General features: G+C 41.0%; 1 protein-coding gene across 1 annotated transcript in view; it reads right to left on the bottom strand.

The window, feature by feature from the left end:
- Positions 1 to 19,625, bottom strand: part of agbl4 (AGBL carboxypeptidase 4) — a gene marked incomplete at both ends in the record, with an annotated part of 242,749 nt that overhangs the window by 19,425 nt on the left and 203,699 nt on the right. The window contains 3 exons of the mRNA XM_079157501.1: positions 2,268 to 2,379; positions 3,782 to 3,896; positions 7,015 to 7,104. Coding sequence (XP_079013627.1) covers positions 2,268 to 2,379; positions 3,782 to 3,896; positions 7,015 to 7,104 — 317 coding nt within the window. The remainder of the gene's footprint in view (positions 1 to 2,267; positions 2,380 to 3,781; positions 3,897 to 7,014; positions 7,105 to 19,625) is intronic.

The raw sequence follows: 19,625 nt of genomic DNA on the forward strand, positions 1-19,625 counted from the left end.
TACATGTTATGTGTGATAAATCTTGAATTCATCAGGTATCATATAAATATAAACAGGAAGCATTGAAACATAATTACAGTCTCATGCCTACCACAACATTTAGCTTAGAAAATAGAGCTGTAACTACAAAAGACGATGACAACCTTGGTGGTGTTTTGTTATTTCTGTGCAAGGGGAGAATTATTGCAATGTGTTGTGAATGGAGAAAAATTGTTTACTCTGACCATAAAGATTTACCTTTACAACAATGACAAAACAGGGCTGCTAATAAAGCTATTTTAACAAGCTTGTGGCCCCCAGCCACTTGCCAGCCACCTGTGTGAGTGACTCACTGCATCTGTGGGAACTGTTCTCTACACTTTAGGCTGGATACCTGAATACCATTTCAGATGCATCAACATCATTAAGTATAGGCTACTGTCTTTCTCTGGCAAGTGAGTTTGGTTAATGTGTCCGTGTTTGATCCAGGACTACCAACCTCTTGCTTACAAACTCCAGTTTGTTTGCACAATTGTAGGGTACAGAAGGAAAAACCTCCTGAAAATTGATAATGACCTCCCATTCCAGCGTCCTCTCAGTCTCCTAGTTTTTAAACAGATGACCACACTGAGTTAGCGGTTAGTAAATGGGCCACTGTAGCTGCGGCTGATCTGCTGTTAATGGAGTCCTCCAGCAGAGCCCTCCAACCCTGGTAGCCTCATTAGACCCTATGCCCGCTGTGTGAAATGAGCATGAATGGAGGGCAGCAGCACAGAGCCTCCTGGCTGTAGAGTTGGCATTGAGACTGGCATCTGGGAGCCCCAGACATGAGTAGTGTGTCTGATGGGATTAACTGGCTGTGGCGAGAGAGAGACAGAAGAGGAGATGTTGTCCAAGCCTCCAAATTAACTCTGCAAGACTAAAGGCAATCATCAGGAAAAAAAAAGGGGGGGTGGGGCGCTACAGGAGGACAAGTGCTGGTGGGATGGTTACCAACAGCGAAGGAGAAGGAATGGGAAGCATCTGACCAGCGGGAGTGGACTTAGGAAACATATGGCTCAATACTGTGTTGACTGGAGGCTGCATTCACCCAGCCAAACACAAAGTCACTGTGGTGGTGATTAAGTAACTTTTATTAGGCTATAGCAAGATTTGGTGAAAGAAAAAATGTGTATGAGACTGAATATATGCCAGGGCATATATATATATATATATATATATATATATATATATATACACATACTGTTTATACAGGCAATGACTCAGTGGTCTACAACCTCTTTTTGCTTGTGACCTTTTACTATGAAGCAATGTCTCCTCAAAAAATTACAAGAAAAGAGCAAAGATTGGTTAAAAGTTTTGTTTTGTTTTCCTGCCCCTGCAATCATCTCTTAGATTCATCAACCGACCATCGAGAGGGGCTCAACCCCAAGGTTGGGAACCACTCCTCTATATAATGGTGTGATTGTTCCAATTTATTGTAAAAGTATGCATCTGAGAGACAAAAGAAATACCTATGCAGGGGACACTTTCACTTGAGAACACCTGTTTGTACGTGTATATTGCAGTATTCTCGTTGTGTGATGAGTGAGTGTTTGTATGTGTCTGTTTGCTCAGGATGCGTGTGTGTGTGTTTTGCGCGTGTGAGCGTGTGTGAATGACAGCCATGAGTGGATCACCCTGCCATGACAGAGTCTATCGATCAGTGTGTCAGCGCCGGGGGAAAAGGTTAATCTGCCCGATGCCAGCCCCGCGCCTCACCCCATCTCTGGCCTGCCCTGCATCCCGCCCCGGCCCGCTCCCTCTCTTATCAGGATTAGAGGAGTGTACAAAAGGGCAGAGTATTCCCAGGATACACACTGACCTTCAGTAATCCCACCAACCTGCCGCTCTGCTTATAATTAACATCAGGAACAAAGAGAAAAATCCCTGGCCTGCCTCTGACACGTTCCTCTGACTGGAAGACTAAAACTGTAGAAGGAAAAAGTTACAGTAGAGTCAGAGACTGAAAGCACAGACTTGCTTCAGCAGTGTGTTTTGAATGGCCAGGAGAGCCAAGCTGACATTCTAGAGGTGCTGACTTGCCGATCCCTGCTGCTCCCCAGTGCAAAAAACCCTGAACACAGATTGGAGGAACATGCTGAACCAAGCAGGGAGGCAGAAAACGGTTCTTGGGACCAGCAGACATTACTATGGTGAAGGAATGTTGAGCACAGTATGGAGGACATTTGTGCATTTGTGTGTGTGTACATGTGTGTGTGTGGGTGTGTGCATGCTTGCTCGCTCACCGGGTCTTGGTTCATCTGCACTATGAGTTGTTTGACAGCGTGCAGCGTGGGTTGGGCCCATGGAGAGGGATCCTGCCAGTGGCGATTCAGGTCAAAACCCATCAGAGAACACCTGTATACACACACACACACACACACATGCACACAGCTTTAATGAAAAACTACAATGTGGTCCGCCTCACAAAATATATTGCAAATGATTAAAGGTACCCTGCAGAGTTTCTGACCACTTGTAGCGCTGTGGAGCAAGTTTGTATCTTGTGCACGCAAACATATCCTGCCAATAGTTTCACACTGTTTCACTGATCGACAGTTGGTGGCATTAATAAGCAAGGAAGAAGAAGACTATTAGAAAACAAATGTGAATGTAAATATCCCTGTGTCCAAAATCAGTGCCTCATTCACTCATTCAGACACTGGGTAGTTTACTCCAGAGTCGTGTATCAAGATCACAGACTTATGAATGACAAGTTATAGAGTGATAGAGTCAGCCAAAGGCAATTTGCATGGAAGGGTGGATATAATGTATTGATGTGAACATGTATACTCTATAGAGGTGGATTGCTATCTTAGGTGTTACTATATATATCAACCTATCTTGCCATAATGGAATGCTTGCATGTAAAGATGCCCACTGAGTTGCCCTATTTGTTGTCATGTGTATCTTCAACATTAAACATTAAAGCACTTGGTAATCGTACCGGAGTCACTGATACTGTAGAGCAACTGTGCAGAGCGGCCAGCCGTGAACAAAATACTCATCCCAGGTTAACTGACATTGATTCTTTGCTCTGCATGTATCCATTTCAGTCTGCTCTGCACTGCATCCTGCAGGGAAGGTTGTGTGGAAGGTCGTGTGTCTGTGTGTGTGTGTGTGTGTGTGTGTATGTGTGTTAATGTGTGAGAAAGAGATGCATGCGTGTGTATAAATGAGCATGTGTGATTGGTGAGCTGAGGACTATCACTACTCACGCTCTGCCAATACACTGCTCATCACCACTCAATGTGAAAGCAAGCTAATGAAAATGGCCTTTATGCAGTCACCAATCACAGTCAACAATATTATAGAGATTGAAAATTCCCTGTAAATATCTTTGGCGGCAGTGACAAGCCCCCACCACCAGATGGCACTCACAAACACACTGGGAGCAGGCTGCCGATGCTTATCTCAGTGTACATTAGTATTCCTGGGGCTGAGCCTATTAAGTAAAAGGCAATTATGAAGAAGGGAAAGAGAAGAGAGGAAAATAGAGGAGAGGAGGAGGATGCCCACAGAGCTGCGGCAATAGTGTTAAAAACAGAGGATGGAAAGAGATACTGGCAGAGAGAACAGCCCTACAGCTAAATACTATCTTCTAACAAATGCACTGCTGTGAGCTATATGAATTCATTAAGCTCCATAAAGATGGAGTTAAGAGAATATAATCCCACGTAGGGTTTAAAACAATGTAATGTGGGAATTAAAGGCAACAAAAGGATGCATCCAAATCAAGAATTAAAATATGTTTATGTACCTGTAGTTGCCCAGGTAGACTCCATCAGGATTTAGCATGGGGACGATCTTGAAGATCACATGATCTCTTAGGATCTGAGCCACAGGATGCTGGCTTACCAGGAAGTCGATCACACCTATCAAACAAACATACATAAATCCACTCACGCAAACCCACATAGAGGGGAATAGACTTGAAAAGAAGACCGAAGACGGGCTGGCAGTTAATTGAGTTTTGAGAAACAAAAGGAGAAGGAAGGACAGCGAGGGGGCATTGTCAGAATCGGGGGAGGAATAGGAGACGTCAAGCCTAAATCGATACAAATGGAATGGAGCTGACGGCGCTGGAAAAAAAGACAGCACACAGCGGGCTAGAAACCAACTCATCTGATTCATAATGATGCACACACACACAGAAATACACTTACACACAAACTGAGTCGTGGGTAGATTAGATAGATAGATAGATAGATAGATAGATAGATAGATAGATAGATAGATAGACAGATAGATAGACGGATAGATAGATAGATAGATAGATAGATAGATAGATAGATAGATAGATAGATAGACGGATAGATAGATAGATAGATAGATAGATAGACAGATAGATAGACGGATAGATAGATAGATAGATAGATAGATAGATAGACAGATAGATAGACGGATAGATAGATAGATAGATAGATAGATAGATAGATAGATAGATAGACGGATAGATAGATAGATAGATAGACAGACAGATAGATAGATAGATAGATAGATAGATAGATAGATAGATAGATAGATAGACAGATAGATAGATAGATAGATAGACAGACAGATAGATAGATAGATAGATAGATAGATAGATAGATAGATAGATAGATAGACGGATAGATAGATAGATAGATAGATAGATAGATAGACAGATAGATAGACGGATAGATAGATAGATAGATAGATAGATAGATAGATAGATAGATAGATAGATAGATAGATAGACGGATAGATAGATAGATAGATAGATAGATAGATAGACAGATAGATAGACGGATAGATAGATAGATAGATAGATAGATAGATAGATAGATAGATAGACGGATAGATAGATAGATAGATAGACAGACAGATAGATAGATAGTTAGATAGACAGATAGATAGATAGATAGATAGATAGATAGATAGATAGATAGATAGATAGATAGATAGATAGATAGACAGATAGATAGATAGATAGATAGACAGACAGATAGATAGACAGATAGATAGATAGATAGATAGTTAGATAGACAGATAGATAGATAGATAGATAGATAGATAGACAGATAGATAGATAGATAGATAGATAGACAGACAGATAGATAGACAGATAGATAGATAGATAGACAGATAGATAGATAGATAGATAGTTAGATAGATAGATAGTTAGATAGACAGATAGATATACAGATAGATAGACGGATAGATAGATAGATATACAGATAGATAGATAGATAGATAGTTAGATAGACAGATAGATAGTTAGATAGACAGATAGATAGATAGATAGATAGATAGATAGATAGCCCCTTTACCCCACCTCTATGTATCAGATCCTTCCTCACAAACGCCATCTCTACACCTCGTTAATGTTAATGGACCTTTCTCAGTCTGCCTCACTGACTCAGAGTAGTGGATAGGGACCACCGCTAAAGGTAAGGCCGTGCCCTCCGTCCCTTTATCGCACCAGCCCTCCCGCCTTCCGACCGGCTCCCTATAAACATGGAGGTGGGACCCAGAAGGGGCGAACCTGCCCACTCACCTCAGTATGAGCAGGAGAAAGGGAGCTAAAAGTCATTAAATCCTGCTAAAACTGTTGTACTGCACAAGGAGACAATTTCCCAAAGGTTCTCAGTTTTCAAACTGTTTTATTAGTTTTGAGACAAAGCAACCCTATCATATCCTCAGATTGTATTTCCGAAGATATAATATAGAGGCACAGGTTCTTGTATCTATTCCTGTAACACTCAGACATCTATGGTTTAGTTGAGGAGCATATGTCTTAATGATGAATTAACAAGAAAAATGTCATATATTCATGTAGAGGTTCATACTGTATGTTTATGAGAAAATTAAAGGTGTGCTTCTTGTGTTCAGTGTTATACCTGATATACTGTTTACTAAGCATGGGGAGTACTGAGCCCTTTAAAAGAAAGTTGTATAATGTGACCTGTGGCTCTGGAGGGAGCTTTCTAAAGTTTGAGAAGACTGCCTCAAAATTATAACTGAAAAACTGTATTGAAAACTGGATCATGCACTCAAAATATGAGGGCAATTATTACTGCTATTGAGTTGCATAATGTGGGATCCAGAATTTTTAGGGACTTTAAATCAGAATAGCTCTGTCTCTGCTGCACTGTTTTGAAATGTATTTTTCTAAAGTCACTGGCAAGTCACCCAACTACATGAAAGCATCATCCTAATTTGCTGGAGTGCTACTTTAATCTGGAGGAAAAGGTCTCAGTAGCTACAGCATTTAACACTTATGCAGGTAAACTATATCTATAAAATGCAATGCCCTTTGTTTTATGTTGTCCTTTATATCATGACTTGAAAAAGAGGTTATTCAAAATAATTAAACAATAGGGATACTTTTTGTGAAGGAAAAGAAAAGAAAAAAAAGGTCCCTATCCCATTGTACTAACTAGCTTGCTGTTTGTAAATTCCTTTATCAGCTAACTACGAAACAACCAATGGCAGATCCATGCCGCGTGGCTAAGTTACAGCTGGCTGGCTAACCTTAGCTTAGCTTACGGTTAGCTAGTTAGTAGATAGCGATCATCAGTGATACACCTTTGCTTTGTAATCAGTCCACAGGCTGCTATAGGCAGCCAAGAAAGTCAGGGAATGTCTCAGTTCTTTAGTTACGTTACAATCACTTTACACGTTGACGATAAAAAAATGACAATACAACATAATTAATAGCCCTACATGAATGGGTAGTTTATATATTTTAGGTTACTATTCTGCATCATGTCTTTTGTATAAGAACATGTATATTACATATTTATGTCTTTATTTTTATGCATTATTGTGTGTCCCATCTGAGATGGTCCATAATGTAACTTTATTCAAATTCACAAGTCTATCAATAGCAAACAAGAACAAGAAAGTGTTCCTAAAAACAGTAAATATGTTGAATATTACACTGACTCTTGATTATGTAAATAAAAATGCATACCTACTTTTTAAACACCCCATATAAAGCGCACCGACTGAACATTTAAACTTTACCTTGACAAATAAAGGAGGCAGGAGACTCTCCAGGGTGAACACGAGATGTAAGAAAGACCAGCTTCTTCTCCCGCTCTGGATCCAGATGTTCTGCTGGGGGAGGGAGGCGAGAGAGAGAGAGAGAGAGGGAGAGAGAGAGAGAGAGAGAGAGAGAGGGAGAGAGAGGGAAGAAGGGTAAAGGTGTAAAGAAGAGTAAAGACAAAGGGAGAAAGAGGTTGTGTTGTTAATGCACAAAGTTCTAGTAGACGTGTAGACAGCAATTCTAAAACTTCTCAGTTTCAGATAAGACTAAAATATTAGGCCATTATCATAGTATCAGAGAGATTATAAGTCACCCATTATAGTCCAGTGTGAGAGGCTGGGTGAAAACACACACTGACCTGGCTGTCCATTTTTTGCCAGACGCACATAAATCAAACATCAAACCAACACAGGGCACAGAATATTCAACTGGGCAAGGTGAATTATACATCTACAGAGGTCGGGATCAGCCCGCAACAGGTGTGACCTGATAGAGGTCTTCTTTGATTTGAGTCTTCAGGTCTGGCTGAAGACTTCTTTCTGGCTAGACACTTCTCCACTTCTGCTCTTTTAATCTGTTGAACAGATGAGTTGGACCACGGAGACTTCTCTTGAGCATTTTCAATCACTCAATTGGTGGATTTTTGCATTAATGATGCTCCATGAACCTTTTAACATACTTGTCAAACCTGAAAATGTTCAAATCGTGAGATTTTCCAAAGCAAGGTGAAATGTCATGGATTCTAACCTCAAATCAATACATTTTTTTTCTGCATTCTGGAGATGTGAGTGAATAAATCTACTTCTAATTACAAGAGAATAATCTCAACTGTTTCCACATTTTATTTGACACCTGCTGTGGTGAAATGTTAACCTCTTATATTAGCGTAGGTATTTTGAGGATCATTCTCGCTCACATTCCTCAAACACTGAACAATAGACAGACTAAATAACATGAAAACAAACAGTCCACTCTGCGTTCCCAGCAGTTGGCAAAGTTGAAAACCACAGAGGTCAAATATTTGCTGTTTTCTTGGCCAGTGTTTTCCCTCTAATCTGCTGTAGCTAATGGATGAAAGTGATTGCGTGCCTCATCACTATACACAAACTTAATATCTTATTGATTCCTCCACCCGCTTCTGCTGAGCAAAGAAAATGCTAATTAGCAACAGGCTATGCACCTTTCCTTCTCCTTAATTCCAATTTAGCCTCGCAGCAGTGTGTGTGTGTGTGTGTGTGTGTGTGTGTGTGTGCTTCTGTGTGTGTGCATGGTGTGTCAGTTTGAGTGGTTAGGGGTCGTAAACAAACAAAAAAAAGCGTTGTTCCATTTAAGTACTCTCCCTCTGATTTTATTTCGCTTTTCTCTCCCTCTGCCCTTCACAGAGACAAATGGCTTTGCCATTCAGGAGTCTCCGTGGAGCGGGGCGGGCCGTTTGTTGTAAATGTGAGTGCTTGCGGTTTGGCCGGCCGCTGGGTGCTCGGTGGCTGTGAAATTCCATCACTTAGAAATTCTACTTTGGCCTCGACCCCAGGCCACCACAACAGCTCCTGATACAAGAACACACACACACACACACACACACACACACACACACACACACACACACACACACACACACACACACACACACACACACACACACACACACACACACACACACACACACATATTACAGTGCAAAGCTGCAATCACGAAAGAAAAAAACAAAACATGGACTGACATACACACAGCCTTTCTCCCTACAGTAAAACCAAGAACCCAGAAAGTTGAGAGCCAAACCAGAGGCAGCTGCCAAGGTCCCGACTGTCGGGGAATTCAACCATCGTGGCCATGCTACATTTAGTCTCAGTGCTAGTTCATCAAAACAATCTCTTACAGCAGGCTCCTGGAGCTTACAATGGACTCACTGTTTATACCACATAGTTGTGTCAGTGTGTGTGTGTGTGTGTGTGTGTGTGTGTGTGTGTGTTGAGGGGACTATATCTCCTCAGGGCTCTCACAAATGCTCCCAGAGTAGTTGTTGTGTTTATGTGTCTGTATCTCTGCATCCCTCTGTATCTGGCTGTGCTCAGCCAAGCATTGTAACACAAAATTAAGTCCTGCTATTCCATAGGCACCCCAACGCCCGGAGGGATCCGGTACCATACCAACGACCGTAGCTCGGCTGTATGTAAGGCAAAATCATGGCTCGGGTGTGGGTGACATATAACATGAAGGTTGGGGTCAAGTTATGGTTGAGCCCGGCGCTGCAGCAGCATCTCCCGACCTCAAGGTGTCAGTAGAGATCAGCTGGCGGGGGGCTGTCATGAGGCGGAGATGGATGAAGAGAGAGAAAGCAAAAAAGAAGTAACATAGAAAATAAAGGCAAACGATTTGACTGAAAGGTAGCGAAGTCAACATAAATGATCCAACTCTTAGCTGGAACTCCCTTTTCTGTCTTTGCACACAGTTCTTAGAAATTGTAGTTGGAGGGAAGAGCAGCCCAGAACAGAGTTTCAACAACAAATTCCTTGCATGCTGAGCTGACTGTCAAACCAACACATTAGGGTTCAATTCATCATCTTCATTTGTCTTTATTTTTGAGATGTGCGACAGTTTTGCTCATTACGGATGTTGGAATGATTAGGTTTGCATTATTCTGTATGTGTGTATATCGGGGGTGCAACTAATGATTATTTTAATTATTGATTATACTTTTGATTGGTAGATTAATTATTTAGTGTATAAAATTATTGAAAATAGTCAAATATGCACAGCTTAATTTCCCAGAGCCCATTGTGATGCCTTGAAATTGCTTGTTCAGTTCAACTAACAGTCCGGAACCCATATATTATATTTACATTGATATAGAACAGAAAAAAAGAAGCTGGAATGAGCCCAATCAATATTATTGCTTGATAACTGACCAGAACAATAAATCAATGAATAGTTGTAGAATAAGTTTATGTCTATCAACTAATCAACTGATCAGCAAACTGTTTTAGCACATAGTCATTACATTGAATGTGTGTGTTTGTTTGTGCAAACGGAAAAACAAGTACACGGTTCCTATGTAGACGATCGACAGTGCTAGGTGAACATTTTGAATATAGCTTATTCATGGTGGTGCACTTACCACTGACATATGGCCCAAAATGTTTACAATACACTACATGTTTATCTTCTCTCCCTCTTTGTGTCCATATTGCACTAATAGAGCAGACACGCTTGTAAACAGGATGTTAGTATCTTGCTGCCCTATTTTTCTATTTTCATGCAAACACATTCTGTTTAACTTTGCAACATGATCTTTTTTTTGCTACCTATAACGTTTGCATATGCTTGGCATCCCAGAAATGTGTGTGACTTTAATATGCTGCCATGCTGTGACAACATCACTAACTCCTGAGAGGCCGTGTCTCTAACCTTCACCTCACCACAGTCCTCCTGTCACTGCAGCTATAAGAGCACATGACACAAATATATAAAAGTACAAGAATTAGGAGGAGAAGGAGAAACAGAGTGAGAGAGGGCTCCAGTAAGAGGACTGGGGGCAGAGCAGGGGAGGGGTACGTGACAATGAGTGAGTGAAAGCGGCAGAGGCAAAATTTATGCCCACACTTCCAAATCAAAGTGCTCCCTCAGCATATTCCTCACCTGCCAAAGTCACGCACTGCACTGTACGGCACATTACTGCTCATTCTCTCGCAGCTTGCCGAGAGGGGAGGAAAAAAATTAAAGGATGTCAAACTACGATCAGCTCTGATAAATATGTAAATTACTGGAGAGAAGAAAAGTGCTTGTGAAAAACAACATAAGTCTAATGGATTCTGAAGGTCAGTCATGATTGTGCTGGTCAGCTCTTTCTGTGACAGCAAGTCTCAGGAACTTGGGGTTTGATTCCATAAGTTGTGACATGATGTAATTAACTGAGATCGTCTTCATCGTTCTTCTGCAGCAGGAACAAAGGGAAGCCCTGTCAAGACCTTCTCGGAGCATCATGGCATATATTTAAATACATTTACCCACTTTAAAAGGAAATGTGATTCAAGGAGCAAGAGGCAGATTTTGCTTTTTCAAAAAAAACCATACACTGTATATTCCATCAATATATAGAAATATAGAATATCTAAACTCTTTGACCCACTATGGGGAGAGACAATCTGCTCCAGTGTGCACTGCGACCACAATACACAGTGATACGATAAAAAACAACGTCACAGTGGCCACAGCTTTATAACACATTATTCCACAAGTCTCAAACCAAGGCCTCCTCCCTCCTCTCTCTGCTCTGTGGGTTTTACACTGTAATAAATTAGCCTCACTTTGGCGAGATGGCAACAAGACACGCTTGGCGTCCTGCTCAGTGCGTCATATCGAGGATGGGCGTGAGCTGTAAATTGTCACTGGCGTTGAATTTATACAGAGCCTTGGGACGAGATGCAGCACCGTGTACTGCCCAGCTGAGTGAGCCCCAACAAGCATCAAAGCCCCGCACCTCTTCACAACCCCCTCCGCTCCACCCGCTGACACCACCCTCCGCCACCTCAAGGACAAACAGAGAAAGAGAGAGAGGAAGAAAGAAAGGAGAAAAAGAAAGAATGATCGGGGTGGGGATATGCGCTGAAGTGTGGAGTGCCCAGGAATTGCCCAGGTCCCTGCCTTACATGTTAGTATGTGTGTGTGTGTGTGTGTGTTTGTTTGTGTCTGTAGGAGCTGGACAGCCTGTGGCGTCTCTCAGATTTATTCTGCTCATCGTATTGTGGGGAGACAGGGGCATTGCCAAGGCCTCCTAACACATTCATAAAGCATTCCCTGTCACTTCACACACCACACATTACACAGCTAAACTGTGAGGTGAGGAGGGGAGAGAGAGAGAGAGAAAGAGAGAGAGAGAGAGAGAAAGATGGAGAGAGAACGAGGAGACAAACATTGCTAATCGTCATAACATGGGGCCAAGGTGTTTTCTCTGAACTGACAAAGAAGTAGAGCTACAGAGGAGAGGATGTTTACACAGACAGGTGGATGGACAGAGACTCAGGGGATGATTGATAGAAAGACAGAGGACAGCGAGGGGGGAGACAGAAAGACAAGCCGTGAGACAGAGGTGAAAAGTAAACAAAGAGAAGCAGAAGATCAACAGAACAACACATGAAACTTTACTGAGCTCTTTCAAAATCCCCCCAACTTAAAAAAAAAATCTCTTTTCTTCTTTGGTTCTCACCACAGCCATTACATTCAACTGCAACTCCTATTTGATCTCATATCAAGTCACTGTTCAATTATACGTTTTGTACGAGAAGCCCTTAACATATTGGACAAATAATCTGGTCGGGAAATATACTGAATACTAAAAAAATGTTGTTGACTTAAAAGTAATACAAATTAAAAGGTATTGAGTGAAAAATGATTCTGCCCATGAAATATCCACCATTTATAAGTTAGTAATTGTTTATCTTTTCAATTGTGGAACGTAAACTCCCCCAGGAGATTTGGACAATAAAACCCTGCAAAAGTAAAAATACAACGCTCCTCATAGAAGCAACAGCCCCGGTAATGTAGCTGTACACAGCAAAACCTACAACCTACACCTACAGTGTAAACCTACAACCTGCTATGGAAAAATGTACTTATATGTACTGCAATTATAATTATAGTTATGCTAAAAAAACTATTTTGAATAGGACAGATGGACAGAAGAGAAATAGACAAATGAGACAAGAGACAGAGAGGATAGAGAGGCACACTGGGTGACTCCACTCTGATGTATCTGTTGGGTTAAGTCACCTCTAGCACCTCTCTACACCTCCGTCCCGTCATCTCCACTCATCTCTGTACCCGCCTCCCTCCTTCACTTCCTTTCTGTCTCCTTGGCCATCGTAGCCATCTACAGTAGGATGTGTGTGTAGCTGAAGAGAGAAATCAAAAGACGTGGTGGTCAGAGGTGTGTGTGTGTGTGTGTGTGTGTGTGTGTGTGTGTGTGTGTGTGTGTGTGTGTGTGTGTGAGGGAGAGACAGAGCAGGCTTTGGGAGGGGATTACAATGGCCGTGTTGAGACACTCAGATTGGCATCACATCCAGACACAAAGGGGAGGGATAGAGAGAAAAGAAAATTGGGAGAGTCATAAAGGGGATGAAGGGTAGCGAGAGAAATAAAGAGAGAGAGAGAGATGAAAAAAGAGACAGAGAAGGCCTTGAGCAGAGGAAACCCTTGAGATGACAGCATGTAAATACGCCAACGGCGAGCCTCTAAAGTGGAGATGAAGAGGCGGCAGGATAAAAAGCTCTGAGCGCTGTGTGATTATGGATCAATTTGCTGCAATCAAGCCCCCTTATGGCCGGTCCCTGTGAAATAGAGAGATTTTTGCTCCTCAAGGGCAGCGGTGATGACAGTGGAGGTCACAGACGATGGGAGTGGCAGAGTGTCAGAGGGAGACATGCTGACGGAGTAGGGGAGACGGTCTGTTCCGAAACAAGGTGTCAGCCATGCCATCAGAGTTCAAGCCTGAGCTCAGGGCCTTTCTAATTATGTTAATGAGAGGTGCAGGTGAGATGCGGGCCTTTGGCCACCATTGACCAGAGAGCGGTCTGATACCGCTGTGAGCTCTGGTCCTGTTCGGGTCACTGATGAGTAGTCAAGTGGATGCACCATGACAATAACGATCTAAACCGGGGCTATTCAATTACAAAGTCAATTGGGACCGTTTTTAAAACCAGGAAATAGATGGGCCAGACATTTTCAGCAGCCTATCGTTTTTTTTAGCTTTTGGTAATTACAGTTTTTTAACTAATGCAAAAGAATGTTTTAAAAAAAAAAAAAATAGCAATGTTTATTGTTTCTCTCTTGAAATAAAAAATATCTTTGGTCATATATATATAACCAGGAACATCACAAAGTGCAGAAACAGAATCAATGCTATCAAAGCTATCAATGCACAGAACTATAATAATATAGAAATAACCAATAACACACTCTACCCTCCCCCCTACACACACACACACACACACACACACACACACATCAAAGCACCCTGCTACTTGTGACTGTCAATAGACAGATGTTTTGAAAAGCTACAAAGCGTGGTTGAAAGTGTGTAACATGAGAAAATGTTGATTTGTAAAACAGATATGATTGGCGGTGCCGCTTGGTGTCGCTTCCTGATCGGTACTGCACATGTGCAACTCCAATTGAATAGGCCTGATCTAAATGATGACAACCCTATTTCATACACTATTAAAAATACCAACACGATATTGAATCAGAGGTCAGAAGCGTTCTTTGTTGCAGCTGTAACCACACCCAGCAGTGATGTCACAGTGTACTGACACACCCTGGAGTACATTTCCCCGTCACTGCAGCAAGGAGAGAAGTCAAAACACTGATGTCAGTAAAAACAGGATTTTCAGTGGGTATTAAGCATCACTTTAATATATAAGTACAACAGAACTGGTTAAACAGCCTGGTGCGTAGAAAAAAGTCTAAATGCTGTGTGTTTATCATGCTACTTTAAGCGAACCATATTAAGACATCAATGTTTAATTATCACCAGGAAGCTTTGCTGCCATTCACTGAGTTAAAGGTTGTAACAGCCAAGGTTAAATGAACAGTTTGTCAGTTTGTCAACTCCACCTTGATAGACAAAGTCATTGGAGGATTTTGAGAGAAATATATTTGTATAACACATTCTTATATATATATATATATATATATATATATATATTTTTTTTAAATGAATTACATTTTACTTCATTTTCAAACCAGTACTCTAAATGCTGAGGTATAAAACAAATGTAGTTGCAGGTGAGAAAAGGTTGAGAAATTCAGTCTTTTGTGTGTATGTGAGCCTTTATCCGATGTCAGGGTCAACAACAACTTAAAGCTTTTCTTCATGCCTTTCAGAAGCGAGCCCATATCTCTTACAGTCACACACTGTTCTATGGAGCCCTGTAACTGTAGAGAACGAGTGTGATAGACAGTTGGCACAGAGGGCGAGAGAGAGATTCACTGAGAGAAAGACAAAGAGGGAGCTCTGTCAAGTATCAAAAGCAATAGGCCCTTTTAGCGATATGATACGGACGTCTGGCGCAAAGTCAGAGGCGGGGACTGCTCAGGGTTTCAAGGCATTGGTCACAGTCGTTTCTGAAACCCTGACTTCTCCTCTCTTGCCTTTCGGAAAATGATGACAGGAGGAGAGGAACATTAAAAGGAGGGATGGCTGGTCTGTGAGCGGCATGATACAGAATCAGAGGCAGCCAGTAATAGCCTTTTTTGAAGAATGTGCCACTGAACTTTAAGGGCTGTCTTGCTTGAAAGGACAAGTTACAAATAGGAAGAAAGGAGAAAGAGAAATGATTTCCAAGGGATATACCCCCCACTGCGCTGCCCTATTGCCACACCACAGTGGAGGAGTGTGCTTGCGTGTGTGTGTGTGTGTGTGTTTGGAAAATGCAACATCCTACGGGAAAAAACAGCTGCACGTGCACGAGCAGACATCCTTGCACTTGAGCACTATATGGACAAAGAAGACAGCTTGTTCTCGAATGGCGTTCGAACCGCTGTTGCTTTTCAGAGAGAAGCCGTAAGTGAAGCCCATCTGACAAGCAGGGTCAGGCGGACGTACAGACAGAACTGATGTGTAGTTCTTTATTACTCCGTCTCTTCCTGCCTATCAATAATTTCTGAGCCACAACAATAAAGTCAGACTGAGGTAAACAACCATAGAGTGCATCTCAGCTTTAATAACCACGTCACACCTCCCAGCTATGTCTTTCAGTCCATTTTTCTTCCTTTCTATTCTGTTCGATTCTACTTATTTTCTTGTCTCTCATCTCTTCTTTTTTTTTTCTCCTCACATCTCTGCGGCAACTCAAACTTACTGTAGATCAGTCTGCAGCTCATGCTCACCAATGCGATACACGTATATGTTTGTGCATGGAAGGGCTAACTGTGCGTGGTGTGTGTGTGTGTGTGTGTGTTTGTGGTCATGTGTGCATTGCGGGCATCAGCTCGGCGGCAATGTCATTCAGCAGTTTAGTAACAGGCCATTACCTTGTTAATACCAGCCTAATGGGCAGTCTGCTATTTTAAACCACAGTCTTGTTTGTGCCATTAACAACCACTTAGTGCTCCGCTCAAATCAACAGGCCACTGGGACACACCAAAAACAATAACAAAACAACAAAGACAATGTGGTAATAAGCCCCGTGTCTCTATTAACACCAGGAACTTAAAGAGCCAAACACCTTTTGATTTACTTTCTTTTCCTGATTACACAAAACAACAAGAGCACAACCAGTAGACTGAGCAATAGTCATTATTTCAAGTCTAGCTTTTATTATTTTGATTTTTAGATTTTTTTGCTGCAAGATCCTACTAGCTGTTCTCTAAATCCATTTTTTGTTATTTTGAGCTGGTATTTAAGGCTCCAGACTAACTTTTCTCACTACCACTCCGGATCCGTCCTGAAAAATAATTATGAAAGGTCCACGCTCCAAATTCCGTGTAAACCGTCGAAAAATACTAAATGTTTTCCTTTTACTTTGTTATTTTCATCGATACTTCTTATTTAAATTAAACACACAATTCAAATGTTTAAGAAATAAATTATTGTATTTTCATTTAAATATTTGCTTTAATTTAAAAAATCCTGCAATTTTAATTATGTATTATAAGTTGCTTAGACCTATTGTTAGGAAGTTAAATAATTTCTTGCTGTGAAAACATCTCCTTCAAACAACTGTATTTATTCAAATTTCTCACCAAAAACTAGATTTTACAAGATTACATTTGGACATATCATGATAACAAATTACAATTGAACTTCGCCAAAACTAATTTGTACTGAATAATTAGGGCCTGAACACATCATAATGTAACTCAATGCAACCTCTGTTGACATTAGCTGTTAGCGCTGCACACCGGCCACTAGCTATTCCTAACCACAACTCCTGCATGGCCAGTGAACGAGGTGATACGTTGGACTACCAACACACGCAGTCGTTGCTATTTAAGTACCGTAACAACTTCCCTGTCCAGTACTTATGTGCAGCATCTCTTTGCCTGTAACTTCCCTGTGTTGACATCAGGAAGTCATTGCGCTGGACTGTTGATCGCCAATAAATAATTACAGCACGTTGTAAAATGACAATTTACAAATGTTATATATCTGTTTGTGTACTGATTAAACAAACAAGAAGACAATGTGCTATTTGTAAACTTTAGAGATGCTGGTAGCTTTTTTTTAAACTTTGGACTGCTTTCAAAAACATTTAAAGTCCCTTGTCACACACACCTACACACACACACACAAAACCGAGAGAAAGGTGAATATGGTTCTGTTGCTGCTGTTTGCTCCAAAGAGCAGTCTAGTCTTTATCTTCTCCCATTGTGTGTCCCATTTTAAGAGATGCACTCTGTTCTCCTTAGCTGGCTGGACTGCTCTTACTTCAGAAAAAGGACTGTGTGACATGCACTCAGCAGCGCTGTTTCAAACAGTGTGCTGTCCAGGGGAATTATTGTCTATTGTTACAGCTACAGGAACTGAGGAGTGGCCAAGCTAGGTTGCCTGGTGCTGCCAGCTCAAAGGTAAACCAAAATATGGGTGATGAAAAACAAGTTTACTCAGTGTGGGAGTGGGACCAACCCTACAATGTATCAATAAAATTATATATTATATCAGTGGTCCACAACCAACCCTACCCTACCGGTCCGTGGGTAAATTGGTACCGGGCCGCACAGAAAGAATAAATAACTTATATTATTACCATTTTATTGATTATCAGAGTCCGATAGACATTTTATTTAGAAAAATGACCGGATTCTCTCACAATTACATCCGCCTGTGTCTCTTGACACATGTCAAGACGCTTGTCTCGGTCACGTGATACGTTACCTCAAATTACCCAATTAAGCCCACAAGCTAGCGAAAATGAGTAACAAACAAATGTCTTTGGAGAGCTTCTTTGCACTGATTCAGTGTTATGCTGAGTTGTGTTTTTTATGCATTTTATATTTGTTTTCATGCCGGTCGTATTATTTTATTTCGTTGTGTTTATCCGCCACATCTTGAAGGCCGGTCCGTGAAAAATATTGTCTTACATGAAACCGGTCCATGGCGCAAAAAAGGTTGGGGACCGCTGTACTATATGACAAACGCATTTCAATTATTCAAACAAATACAGCAAACATGACTACATATAGCCTGCAGGTCTTTCCAATCTCGGACTGAGTCAGCTAATAGGACCACAAGCCGCACGGCTGACTGAGCTAACTAGCTACTGCCATCTACAATTAGCAGTGGTTAGCGGTTACTTTAGCAACAAGTAACGCTATCTGTCCATCACTCCGTAAATCACCTTGGTGCTGTATTCCCTGTCGTCAGACTGGCCTTAAAACATTTAATGACATCTTAATGAAAATTCATTAAACATTAATGAAGACTCCTTCATGTCCATGACAGGTGTAATGTCATGGTTATGACGGTGTCATATTTGGGCATTATGACAAAGGCCCAACCGGTATTGGCTGTTTGAAGCTGATTAACAATATTTGAATATTAAAAACCTGATAATGACGTATCAGATAATAGTCTTTTCTCAAACACATAATGTAAACACACTTTTGAGAAGGATTTCAAAAAATGATGTGAACGTAATATTTACTGAGTGGGACTAAACTTGTCAGCACCCACTCCGGTGGACAAACTGTGTAATGGCAACAATGTTTTGAAATGACCTTAAACTTACTGATATTTCTGCATTTCACGATACCCACTAGTCTATACATGAATGACATTCAGCAAATATCAGCTAATATGTATCTGATATGGTAGCCCCTGCCATCAGTGTATGAATGGGTGAATGACATGTAGTGTTAAAGCCCATTTAAGTCCATTTATCATTGACCATATGTCAGCTCTAGTCTTAATGATCAAGCTAGACAAAGTCCAAGAGGGATACAACACGTGTAGAGACTTGTAGATATCCATTGAACTTTACTCCTTCCATTCAGTCAAGGCTGAACAAATATATTCAGACATTTTAAGTGCAAATGCAAAAAGCTTCCACCATTAACAGGGGAATCCAAGCTACAGGAAACAATAGACCAAAGAACAATAAAAACACCATGATTGTACAATAAAAACTCATTTCTGATCCCAAACTGAAGTTAATTCATATTGATGGCAAATTCTACATTCCAGCACAAGTTGATACTGTATGAAGGCATCTGCAAATGAAACATAAGAGATTTCATTATACCCACATCAACAGTTGTATTTTTGTTTCTGTGATTAAAAAAGGTAAAAAGTGTAGAAGTCATCCATCTCCCTAATCTCTCTGTGAGTTAACTTGAAAGGATTTGAATGCAGCGTAACACCTGCTGTTAATACAGCGCTCTGATAAAGCTGACATCAAATGTCTCAGATAACATCACTGCTTATCTCTGGATATTAAATGACTTCTGGAATATCTAAGTTTTTTTTTAGGATTGTTGTATAACTGCTAAAAGAAAAAAAAAAAAAGCCAGATGTAGGGAAGCTGGAGAGTGGGAGAAGACAGCATGTAGATTTAAATAGAACCAGAAAATCTCATCACTCAACTATACGAATATA

This window comes from Pholis gunnellus (assembly GCF_910591455.1).
Source record: "Pholis gunnellus genome assembly, chromosome: 4".
Taxonomy (NCBI): Eukaryota; Metazoa; Chordata; class Actinopteri; order Perciformes; family Pholidae; genus Pholis; species Pholis gunnellus.